Here is a 12,141-nt window from a genome sequence, read left to right as displayed (position 1 = left end):
GTTGGAACTGATTCTGGGTTAGGTTATCAGCACAGTAGAAGGGAGGTTGGGGAGTACAAAGCTATAGGAATAAGATATTTCTGTTTCCAAGCCACAAATTTTGGTGCAGATGCTGAGCAAGATGTACAGGCATTGCGGCCAGTGGCAGCAGTGTGGCTACGTGCAAGCCAGGCCGCTCCATGTTCTGTTTTTTATCAGCCAATCTAAGTGTATCTTGAGAGGAAGCTGCAGTGGAAAGAGCATCTTCACACCAGCAGCAAGGGTCCAGGTCTTTGCCAGGGAAGGAATATCATTGTGTAGCAAGGGTTATTTGTTAGATGTGCTTTAGTCCAAGACCCTGTGTGATGTTGTTTCTCTTGCTGAGAAACAAAGTACAGCCTTAAGTATGGCTACTGAAGGATTTTAAATGTAAAGCTTTGAAAGGGTGTATGAAAGCATTTTTTTTCTTTATTTAGAAAGCACAGAAATACAGAAGGCAAACCGCTGCTCGGGATTGTTCAACCCAGCTCAGATTGTGGAAATACAAGGAAGTTCTTTAAATGAGCTAAAGTTTAACTGTGTACAGCAACCATACTGTTGGATTCAGATCTTTTCCATCTTCCCAGTGCTCAGCTGACATCTGTAAAAAGAGAAATTGGTGCAGTTATTTTGGGTTATAAGATCAGGATCAGTCTTCCTGGATAAACATATTGAAATGTGACGCCTGTTACTTCTAAGTAATGGATTTTCCTCACTTTGCTGAAGCATCAAACCATAGAAGAAAGAGCCTTGAACTCTTCAATTTTTGGACCCCTTTGGCAGTTGGTGCAACCTCCATCTGAGTAATATTTGCTATAGTTGAGCCACACACATGCAGGAGTAGTGTGGTGGGTTGACTTAGGATTTCCATTTTAATTTAACTGTAACACTTCACTGGAATATTTTTTCCCTTTGAAATCACGATAATTGCAGAGGAGTACATTAATTCTTAACCTGTAACTGCTTCTCACAGAAGCTTAGGCAACATAATGAGTAAAGAAGTGGATCAGGACCTAGATCTTGATTCCAGATCCTGTAACAGTCATGGTGACCAGATCCGTACATTGAATTGCAAGAGGAACTACGAACCAACACTTTGAGTCCACCTTATTTCTAATTAATGCTTTATTGTATGTTTGTGTATTTGTGTGTGTGTATGTACATACAGATACCTAAAACCAATGTCATAAACAAATGCCCATGTGAAGTTCCTATCTTTCAGCAAGAGGTTTACTTTCCTTTGGGAGCACCTCTTCTCGCCTTAGTAAATGCGTTGCTGATGTGTGGTCAGAGACTCTAAAGGACAGGGTGTCATAAGAAACTGTGTAGAACAGGGGTCTCACCCAAATTGCTTCGCTTCTCAGTTAGTTTATTTCAAGAAATACTTCTCTAGGAGTACGCTTTGCACAGTGGCTTGCATGTCAAAACTGGATGTAAATTGCCAAAATTGCAATATTAACAGTACTCATTTTTGGGGTTTTGTTACCCTTTTATTTTAAGTCGCACATGATAATCCCCAGGATCATCTTGAGATTGCTCAGTCCATCCATCCTGCTATTGTAAGGCATGAAGAAGCATGTATGACACGCATCACAGATGCTTGCTGAACGTTTCCAGTCTTGGGGAGACTACAGCAATGTCGTTCCAGAAGCTCACTGTCTTTGTAAGAAAGTTTTGTGCTGTGTTTTGCTTGAGTCTTCCTTGCTGTGCTATTTTCTGCTTTATTCTCTTTTGCAGTGGGAAAGGAAATACTGCTGCCATCCTTCCCAGTTCAATATTCTCTAGACTAAACATTCCCACCTTACCAGCCGTTCTTCATGAGCCATGTATCCAGATCTTTGATTTCCCCCCACCCTTCTTTTCAGTGTTTGTTGAAATGTAATCAAAATTGGACCTGGTATTTCACACGAGGCTTTAGCTGCACCCAGCTGAACGATTACCTCAAATCTGAGGGGCAGAAGGTCACATTTGGTAATAATATATGCAACACTTGCCAACTTTTCGTTTCAGTCCTCTGGATACTTACCATCAAAAATGTCTCCAAGAGGGGTTCCTGGGGTCACGGGGATGTTCTGCGCCGTCTCACGGACGGTGTCGAGCAGTGACTTGACTTCTGATTCTAGATACTCCACTGTTTTTATTACCTTCTAATGAAAACAAGGGAGACAGCTGGAGAAAGAGGCAGTCAAGTAAAAGGAATTGTACCAAATGTATTAATGGAAAAGCAAATACAAGGGCCAATAATGCTAACAGGTAATTTAATTTATATTAGTTATTGCATGTTTATTGTGTTATACTGGCATCTAGCGGCCCTGAAGAAGTAGGATTTAATTATGCCAGATTAAATTATGGCACCCCTGTATGAAGGACCACCTGTAATGTTGATTTTTTTTTTTAGAGGAAGCTTTGTACGGTGATGTTTTGTTTATTCTTTTCTGTTTCTGAGCCATCAAAGGGAAACAATGTACAGAGAAGATTAGATGAACTCACTGGAAATGGGGAATGAAGGACTGAAGCAAAAGTGATAATATTAACATTTGAGAACCAAGAAAATCCTATTTGACTGCTATTAAACTTGGCATAGTTAGTGCTGAACACAAATCTTGTTGGGTACTGTCAGACTCCAGGGAAAAGATATTAAAATATTCCAACTTTCCTAGAATTTGGGTCACAAAGTGCACGTAGTTCTTGAGTGCCTGAAGGAGCAGAATTTTTTGTCGCCTGCAGAATTCCCATTTAAGCAGGAGCACATGTGGACGCTTTGAACTGTATCCAGGAGTGGAACCATTTCACCGGTAATTAGATATCACTGCTCCTAGGTACACTGGGAATCAGTTGAAGATACCTTATCTTTCCCGGCAGTCACTCATGTGCTTCTTCCTAGCTCAGCTTAGCTGCTTGAAATACGTAGTGGCTTTGTGCTAACACTATTCATGCCTTTTCTACAGGTCTCTTGTTAAACGGCTGGTATTTTTGGCACATATAGCAAGGCTGTGGGCTTTGCTTAACTTTGCAGGTACGGGTTCTGAGATTATTTAATTCAAGGTACTGTTACAAATGCTTTATAAATGGCTAACCAATAACAGCTCAGTGACTGGCTAAGCAATTGTTCAGAAGTTGTCAAGATGATGCATTTTTACTATTGGTTTCTTGGATGGCTACAAAACATTACATGTCAAAAAGAAATATCCCCTGAATTTTTTCTTTTTGCTTATAGGATCAAGAAGGGGCAGCAGCTAAAAACACGATGCTGCTGACTTTTCTGTGGTCAGAAGCTTGGGGCAGAGCCCTAGTTTGGTCCAGAAGTTAATGCAATAGCTCTTACCTCCTCAATAATGTCCAGTCGCTCATTGAGGGCCTCCTGTTCGCTGCACCAGCCTGCAGTTTCCCAGCCTCCAGGTAACACGCTGTCAGGGTCTGCAGCCACTGGAAAAGTCATAGCTAAGTAACAGGAGGGTTTTTAAAAGACAGTCCTTACCTTTCTGAGTACGTCTGGAATGCCAAACACCACTAAACAATGTGAACAATCTTGTTTATGAAATGCAAATGTGGGAGAGGTTCAGTTTCTACCTAGGACTCCTAATAATCGCATTCGCACCGCACCACCGTGCCCCTCTCACTGCGTCAAGATTTTTGAAGTTGTAGATACCACATGATGGCAAAATGTAGGCCAGTAAGGCCTGTGTTTTGCTGCAGTCGTTGCAGCCAAGCTGCAGCCATTGCAGCTTGACCGAATGTGAAGTGCTGGAATGGCATCCTTGAAATTGGGAGGGATGGGAAGGGCAGGATGAAAACGTGGTCCGATGTACTAGGAGGGGCATTGCCTAAAAACCGGGCTGGCAGAGTTTAAGAAGTACTTTTGATTATTTATTTGTAGCAGATCTTAATTTGTCTTTTGGTGCTTATACCAGGAGGTGGTGCTGTTAGGACTGAATCCCAGTGAATTAATCCGCCTATTTAATATTTACATGAGTCTGCCAGAATGTGTACTTAAATGCCAATATTTGCAATATTTTCCATATTTGCAGCTCTAAACCTGATGATATGGTTCACCAGGATGAAGAAGTACCACCCATCAGGTCTAGGAGAGGACCTGGGCAAGCAGAATGCAGGGTGGTGAGAAATAACAGCATATGAACTGTGAAAATTAGCCAAGAGAACAACATAGATGAACTAGAACAAAATGTAGGGAATTTAAGAATCCCATAAGGGATTTTTTTCACTTTATTAATCCAACCATGGGGGTCTGGATCACAAAGTTGAATGAGAATTTTTTGTGAGGCCAGCACAGTTATATGCATTTAGTAAAAAGAGCTTTTGGCCAGCCATAAGTTACATGCTGGGCCTGTCTAGTTTATTTTTATTTTTATTTTTTTTTCTGTTCCCTAGAAATGAAAAATGCTAGAGAGTTAATGTTAGCTAGTTCGTGTTGGCCTGTCCTCTTTCTCTGATCATGCTTCACGTATCATGCAGGTCCATTAAAGAAAACAGAGCTGTTATAAGAAAAGTAGAAGTAACTACTTGTCCTGACAGACTCCAGCTCTGACCAGGAAATTCTCTGACTTTCCAAGCCATCTGATGGCAGAGGGTACCTTCCTGTGAGCATGTCATGCCATACAAGGGCTCCATTCACACTTTTCTTGATACAGCACCCTCAGTCCTCACCAGAGCTGCAAAATATTATGCCAAGGTGATTGTTTGAAGCTCAAATGATATAGGATCTAACCCCAAATACCCTTTAACCATTACTTTAGCCTTAGCCCTTTTGAATGAAAGAAGATGCTCTTCTGTGCAAAGATGGGCACTTGCTGAGCCTGTGCACAGGTGGAGAGCGAGGGAGGTGGCTTGTTCGGAGCAGGGTGTTCTCCTGCAGGCGCGGGAACACAGCGTAAGGCTGTTGCATTTCACTGTGAGCTTGGCCAGCAGCTTTGGGCAAATACACACCTCTAGGGACCTAGGTAGAAAGATTGCAGGGAAACACAGGCTTCTGTAACGCTTGGTTCTTTGTGGGGGCTGTTCTTTCCCTTCTGGCAGAGAGATGAAGAACACTTTTCCACACTGCCATGTTTTGAGAGCATGCTGCTGCTTTATAGGCAGTAATGGATTTACTGAAAGAGTAGGAAGTTCCTCATGGTAGTTCAGTAGAATTATAAGATTTTATCCAGACCATTAGGACCAATGTATTGACTACAAAACTTGACAAATGGTCCAAGCCTAAACAGCTCAGGAGACATGTGGTGGCTGGTTCTTGTGAGTTAGCAGAAAGCTGATTTTGAAGTAAAAGGGAGATAGCTCCCTGACCTCCAAGTATGGCCTTCTCTGAGGTCTGGCCCAGAAGAACACCTGAGCAGATGTGCTCTTGCCCTCGTGATGCTGCTTCCCCTCGCTAGCTCAGGGTACTTCAAGGGGCTGCTGGTGACTGGGCAGCCAGCGTAGCTCATGCTTTTTCTCTGTTTTCTGGGCCCTTGCTTGAGGCTTCGGCTTCCTAAACCTGAATATTATTTTGTTTTTCGGTTTGAGCTGTCAATTTACAGTCTTTATCATTGGGCTGGGACAAGATGTGTCACAAGATACATCCAGCCCCTTGTAAATATGACATGTATGTAGGTCGCTATGGTAGGACAATTCATTGAAGCAATAATTTCCATGTGCTCAAAGAGAATTACACATTGCTTGTAAGTGTTGCCCTTCTCTGTATTGCAGGTGCTGAAAGAAAATGGCACTGTTTGGCTTGGGAGCTGACCCTTTCCAGCAGCATCTCTGTACACATAATAGCAGACACTGTATGAAGGGGGTGAAGAAAAGGAGACTGCAAGCTGTGCAAGCAAAATACTAATCACTTTTTAGTGCAATTGCATCTACTTGCTCTCTCTTAATGAGGAAACATTTAGAAGTCATAAATTATAAATTTTCCTTGCCTGTGTATCAAAGCATCTTGACCTCCAGAGGTCCCTTTCAAACACAGCCATTCCGTGATTCTGTGATTGTGTTGTGCACAAATGCAGCAAAAGTTGATCCTCTCGTTTATGAGAGAATAAAACACGTATGTTAGCAATCACCCAGAAAGTTAGACTTGTTTTGTGCAGTATCCCTGGCTTTTTTTCCTCTGGAGAACCATGTTGTTGCTGTCTGTATAAATTGGGTAGCTCTAAATGCTCTCTGCTGTGATACAGCCAGAAACCAGTAGATGGAGCAGAAAAACAGAATTTCTGAGGCAGTTTCTAACAAGAATCCATTAGATGGAAGTTACGAAAGAGGTAAGAAAAGAGGTGAGAAAAAGTGAAGATCTGTGTATCAGGGTCAACTTGTCTGCACAAAACTTCTTTTAATAGGGAATGGAAAGAGCAATCAAGTGATAATTAATAAAACCTGAGCAAACAGTTAAGAACAAAGGTGTTAGCTTTATAACTTTAATAACCAGTGCTCTCAGCTGAGTTTCTTTGCCTCATGGACATTTGGTGATTCTTCTCCCCTTCCATTTATTGCTACTTCATACTTTTTAAGGAGTTCCTTTCTAAAGGAAGTTCCTTTCTAGTTCCATCAAGATTCTGTCTATTCAGACATTGTAATTTATTTATATTATAATATGTAAACAAATGTATGTATGTATGTGTGCTTATGTTGGTATGTATACATTATATACAAACATATGCAAACATACACGCAGAGTCCTTCAAACTCTATGGCTGAAGTTGGTATCTGAATTCAGAGGCTCTTCCTAACTTTTACTTTGCTAATGAGAAGTTGCTACGTGACAGCAGTTTTCCCCTCTAACGGCAGCCATCGGTGGCACGTGCAGCAGCCTCACATCCGTGTATCTGTGTTTCACAGCGATACCTGGTGGGGAGGGGGCAGAGGAAGGCATAGAGTGATTGAAAGCTTGAACAGAACAATGTAGACTAAGGTGCAAATTTTTAAGTTAGCCCATGGAGCAAGTTGGTAACTGATGTGGCCTCTGTGTTCCTTGTGCTCTTTACAAGTGTCCTTACTTGTATCATTCAGGTATGATATAGCTCATACTGTAGATATGATCGGATACAGGTCATACTGAAGTTACAGGCTTCGTGATGAAATTACTGGGTTGGGTTTTTTGGATGTGTTATGGAGAAGGTCAAGTTAAACGATTGTAGTGTTCCCTCTTGGCCTTAAGGTCTATAAAATCCGCCTTGCATCGTTCCCTGTCCAGTGTGGTTTTGAAAGTTAACTGAGAGTTCATGTTGTGCTCCGTTGAGAGGGGGAGGTCAAAACAAAGCAGACCACAAGCCAAATGACAGACAAGGGAGACTGAAATGGGAACCAGATGTCAAATAAAGAAATCTGAGGGGGTTGGAAAAAAAAAAAAAAAACACGATGTATGAAGAGGAATAAAGAAGTGAATGTATAACAGTTGAAGAAAAGGTACTGTGGTGTGTGTTTTTGTTTGTATTATTGCATTATCATGGTTTTAGCAGTATCCTTCTATTACGGTAGCATATAGCATAAGGTTTAAAAATAGTTTTTAATGAGAAAATGAAGGAAGTAGTAGTGGTTTTATGTTCCAAATTCATGAATCTGAAGAATTACCTAACTGGTTTGGGAAGAGAGCAAGGGACCTCTGAAAGTGATTTTTGGCTTAAATTATTCCATATCTAAATGCAGTGTTGGACTCCAATTTAGAGCATGTGGACTTGAGCTTCCAAGTGTTAGCTCAAGAAATACACAGTTTATAAAAGGAATTTGTGAGGTTGACTGACTTGTACCTGGGGACAGAACAGGTTCAAATGTCTGACAGCAGTAGGGCTTTCAGAAGTTAGTCCTGATTAGGAGACGGCTGTCACGTATTTCTCTGTAACGCCTTTCCCTTTGGATGAAGATTTTGCTATCCTGATCCATGTCATTCCCGTTTCACAGGGGAGCTTCAGCTCCCAACAGTGGAGGCCAGGGCAGCATGCACAAGGCCAGGGCTAGTTTGTGCTGCCAGTGGGCTCTCCTTTTTTCCCAGACATAGCAAAAACAGGTGACCCTGCTATGACCATTTCCCAGAAATGGTATTATAACTCGAGAAGCTACTTTTCTTCTTTTGTTCTGTTTTCATGTTCAAGATCATAAGAAGCACTTAAATTTTGTATGTTGTCGTTTAAAGGAAGGAGGGTAGCAGTAAATGTTCCCGAGGGGTGATGCTGGTTTTGAACACGTTACTGAGATGCTGCCCTTTCAAACAAGCTGCCAGGCTGTTCTTGCTGCAGTGAAAGATGCCCGCAGGAAATCAGAGTGCTAAGGAAAGTGAACGAGGTAGTTTTGCAGTTAGGTTACTCCAGTTCTTTCTGTTGCTTGCAGTAGAGCTGCCCTGATGCTTTGGACCGTTTCCCTTTGTTATGAACTTATTTCCGTATAAATATGTATTTGTTTTGGAAAGTAAGGTAAAATGTTAATGTGGATTATAACTAGCAGCTATGCAGAAGATAGCTACATTGGTAGGCAGGTGACCCATTTTAGGAAGGAGAGACACATAGCAGTGTGTGAGAGAGGCAGAATGTGGCTGAGAAAGGAGGCATTGAGATGACCTGAGTGATCCATGTCACCATAAGTAAACCGGAATGGGGGATAAAGGTTTTTTTCAGCTTTATGAGGACATGTCTTTTGACCTGTGTTTAGCGATGGGAGTGACAGTCACTGTGGGGTGGTTTGGGTTGGTTGGGTGGTCTGGTGAGGTGAGTCTGTGCCTGGCTAGTCAGCGCTGTGGTCTGTGTAGTTTGTGTATATGGGTTATGGCAGTGGGAAGAAACGTGACAGCACGGTGAAAGAACGTCCTTGTAATACTGTCCTCAAGGATACTTTCCTCCGGCAGGCGGTTCACATGTGCTGCCACTGCAGGAAGTAAAATAGTGATCTGAACTAGATCCCAGCATCGTGGCTCAGACCCATGACTGCTTCGAACAGAGTAGATCACTTGGATGTATAAATACAGCTGGTGCAGATGAAGAGCAGGAGCATTACAATTTCCAGACTCCTGACTTTCTTTGAAAGTTTGTTATTAACCTTTGCTTTACATGTGGAGGTTATGAAATCCTCACAACTTAATAACTAAATTCCCTTTCACTAAATATATTTGACACAGGGTTTTGCAGACGCATCAAATCTGTAGCAAGGCTCCCTTTGCACAGGACCTGTGCTCAGCGGCTTCGCTTGCTTCAGGAATACCCCTGTATCTGCGTGTGCTTCACTGTGACAGATTTTCAGCCTTATTGGAGTTCACAGAAAAGTGTTTAAAGATCCTTGCCTTGGAGTGCCTGTGGATTTCCATAAGGACAGGAAATACCTATGACATAGGGATGTAGATTAAATGACTACTGATTTATTAAGAGAGAAATATAGGTTAAAATCTGGCTGAAAAATCCTCTCCTAATTTTACTGCAGATTTAATGCATTGTTTGATCTCCTGGAGGCACAACACTGTCCTATAAGAGCGTAAGATGCCTGCAGTCAGCTTTGGGCAAAACCAGGCTGTTCTGAAGGGATTTTTTTTCTCTCTTATTTCTAGACAATACTCTTAACTCCGACTGGTAACCACGTCCTTTATAAGAGCCCCTTTAATTCCGCAGCTATACAGAGCTACCCAGCCTTGGACATGGCACGTGAGTATCGGGGGATCCAGAATACTCTGAGCAGGCGTAGTATGTTAACTGAAGGATGCAAAAACATTAACTTACACTTAGTTTACTTTTCCTTATAACTGAAACCAAATGAAACTGCTGTTTAAAAACAAGTCACACTCTCTTAAAACAGTATTGAGCAGCAACACACGCACTGGGGCCCTGCTGTTGCTCTCTCCCCGCTCGATGTTTGGTTGTACCCATCCAAGGGAGCGGGTCGCAGGGCCCGCGCTGCTCCTTGGCTGCCAGGACCCAGCTCCCCTCCGTGCCTCCCAGGAACATGAACCCCAACTCTGCTGCTGGGGGGCCATGCCCGCGTGTTTGCCTGGAGCATTTGTTCAATGTGGAAAGCTGCTTAAACGGGGCAGGTTTTGGATGTTCCAGTCGCCCAGGCTATAGCTTATGCTGCATTTTACACTTTTGCAGCAGCACCCCACAAACTAACCTGCCAACAAGAGCAAATAATTAAAAACTGCAGCCCTTAAGCAGGACCACGTGACTGCATCCTCAAGGGCTCCCATTCCAGCATCTCACCCATATGGAGCTGACTGAAGGTTGAGCTCCGGGAATCTAAGGCTGCTCATAATAATGGCTGACTGAAAACAAGTTCTTCTTCGGCCAACACCAAAATGTTTTTATTCGAGAGGAATTGTTGCCAAACAGAAAAACAGGAAGAGCCCATGAATGAGTCACTGAGGGAATGGGAATGGGGAGGATTCATAACAAAATCAAAAATTAGATTCTCCCCCTCAAAAGTAGCAAAGGGGAGATGCCAGTGCCAACCAGACAAGATACTCAGCTAGCTGAAACAGAAACGAGTTCCCTTTGCCTGCCTTGAAGAAAGGATCTGACCATGGATTCCCACCCTCCAAGGAAATGCCCTCCTCACTAAGGCAGGGAGTGGTGGAAATTGGAGCTCATTTCTCTACCTCCCTTGAATCTTCCCAATTTATATCAAATATTCCAATGTGACAGAGAATGTGATTCTGCAACAGAGCAACTACCACCCAGAACAATACTGGGTACTGGTCCCCAGTCTAGTTGTTGCTCAGATAGTGTTTTATTTGGTTAGATTTCACCTGAATTTAATTATTTCAGCTTAAAGCTGTGCCTCTGAGGAATAACAACGAAAACGTTCTTCTAGCCTTCTTTGTACATTGGAAAATTCACAGGCAGATAATGAGCATTTGTAGAGTGAAAACAAGTTAGAGTATCGCGCTAGCGTTGCTATGTCAGTTGATCACCGATTATAAAGCTGGTTGCACAGGACAGAGATGGAGAAAGAGGAGTGATGGAACCTGGGGAGCAGAAAGAGCTTGTATTTTTCCAGGGAATGTTTTGGTTCTGATGGAAATTTGCCACCCTGCCATGAAATGCAAGCATTACGTGTTGTGCAGAAGGGAGAGCAGAGGGAAAATAATTCTTATCCTCAGCCGGCAGAAAACACGTAATGCAAACAGGCTGCGAAACCAGGTTTGTGATTACTTGGGGACTATAAACCCTGGATTAGCCAAGCTGAAAACAGCTTTGCATCACACCGTCAGCAACAACATCATCAGAGGTTAGTCTAGCACTAGATCCTTTGTTAACAGGAGTAAAATTCAGATAGCAGCTTATCAGGTATTGTGTGTTGATGCAGCTTGCTGCCGAGGGTTTTGAATAAAGAGTTATGTTCCAGAAACATCTCAAGAAAAAGTACCCTAGGAGAGGGGAAGGGGGAAAAAAGGGGGGTCGATATGGGGAAACCTCTCTATATTCACCTTGAACATTGTTCTCGATTCGGAGGGGATGTGTGTCTTATTTAACCTGCTAGTAACAGCACTGTGGGAATGCAGGGCACTGAATGCAGTGTATCAATGTAGTTTTAAGTTTTGCAAATTTACTGATAGGATTTCCCGCGCGTAGTGAAAAATCTCTAAGCAAGCAATGTGCTTCCAGGATAGACATTTTAAATCCCCAAAGGGATTTTTTCCTTTTAGAAACAATATTCCCACAGAATTTTGGGACATACCTGTGTCATCTTTGGATCAAATCTACCAAAGAAGCAGTTCTTTACCTCCCCCTCCCGCTCCATGCAAAGGCTGCCACCCTTCTCTGCTTTACAAGCTTGGAATCACTTACCTAAAAGCTCCTGCTCCTGCAGGACTAAAGTAAAAGCCAGTGTCCAGATGAGGAGCATGGTTCCAAACCCTCCAGGCTCTGCCGTAGTCCTGGTGGAGAGCACTGCAGGCTGCTTCCTCGTCTCTACATCGACTCCTCCGTCCAAGCGCTTGTGCTGAGCCTCAGCCAGAGAGCTAGGAGGAAATACTCCTGGGCTGAGCCAAGATTCTTGAGCTGTTCTCTTTTTCTTTCCTCCTTTTAAAAAACACCCTTGGAGCTCCGCAAAAAGTCCAGTTACCCAGGCGGGCTGGCTGCGGTCCAAGCTCCCCCAAGTATTTACCCTTGTGTTTATTTACACGGAGTGCAAGTGGAATGTGCTGAGGAGCTCTGA

At 42.9% G+C, this 12,141-nt stretch overlaps 2 protein-coding genes across 2 annotated transcripts in view; one reads left to right on the top strand and one right to left on the bottom strand.

Moving 5' to 3' along the window:
- LOC104574491 (uncharacterized) overlaps positions 1–12,141 on the top strand; it is a 105,205-nt gene that overhangs the window by 52,999 nt on the left and 40,065 nt on the right. The window lies entirely within an intron of this gene.
- On the bottom strand, positions 522–11,890 carry PLAC9 (placenta associated 9). The gene is made up of 4 exons (XM_088526466.1): positions 11,772–11,890; positions 3,344–3,444; positions 2,045–2,165; positions 522–619 (listed from the first exon to the last, which is right to left on the bottom strand). The coding sequence occupies exons 1-4, from the start codon at positions 11,827–11,829 to the stop codon at positions 609–611; spliced, it is 291 nt and encodes a 96-aa protein (XP_088382592.1). The 5' UTR covers positions 11,830–11,890; the 3' UTR covers positions 522–608.

This window comes from Tinamus guttatus, unplaced genomic scaffold, assembly GCF_059628265.1.
Source record: "Tinamus guttatus ecotype Peru unplaced genomic scaffold, ASM5962826v1 Tinamus_guttatus_pri_ptg000246l, whole genome shotgun sequence".
Taxonomy (NCBI): Eukaryota; Metazoa; Chordata; class Aves; order Tinamiformes; family Tinamidae; genus Tinamus; species Tinamus guttatus.
Note: the sequence above shows the minus strand (reverse complement) of the source record. Positions and strands in the feature narration are given on the sequence as shown.

Bases quoted from the DNA above. Each gene is read 5' to 3' on its own strand.
- PLAC9 (XM_088526466.1), bottom strand. From the start codon at position 11,829: ATGCTCCTCATCTGGACACTGGCTTTTACTTTAGTCCTGCAGGAGCAG. The intron at 3,445-11,771 runs GTAAGTGATTCC...TGACTTTTCCAG, and splicing joins GCAGGAGCAGGAGCTTTTAG to TGGCTGCAGACCCTGACAGC. The intron at 2,166-3,343 runs GTAAGAGCTATT...TGTTTTCATTAG, and splicing joins GACTGGACATTATTGAGGAG to AAGGTAATAAAAACAGTGGA.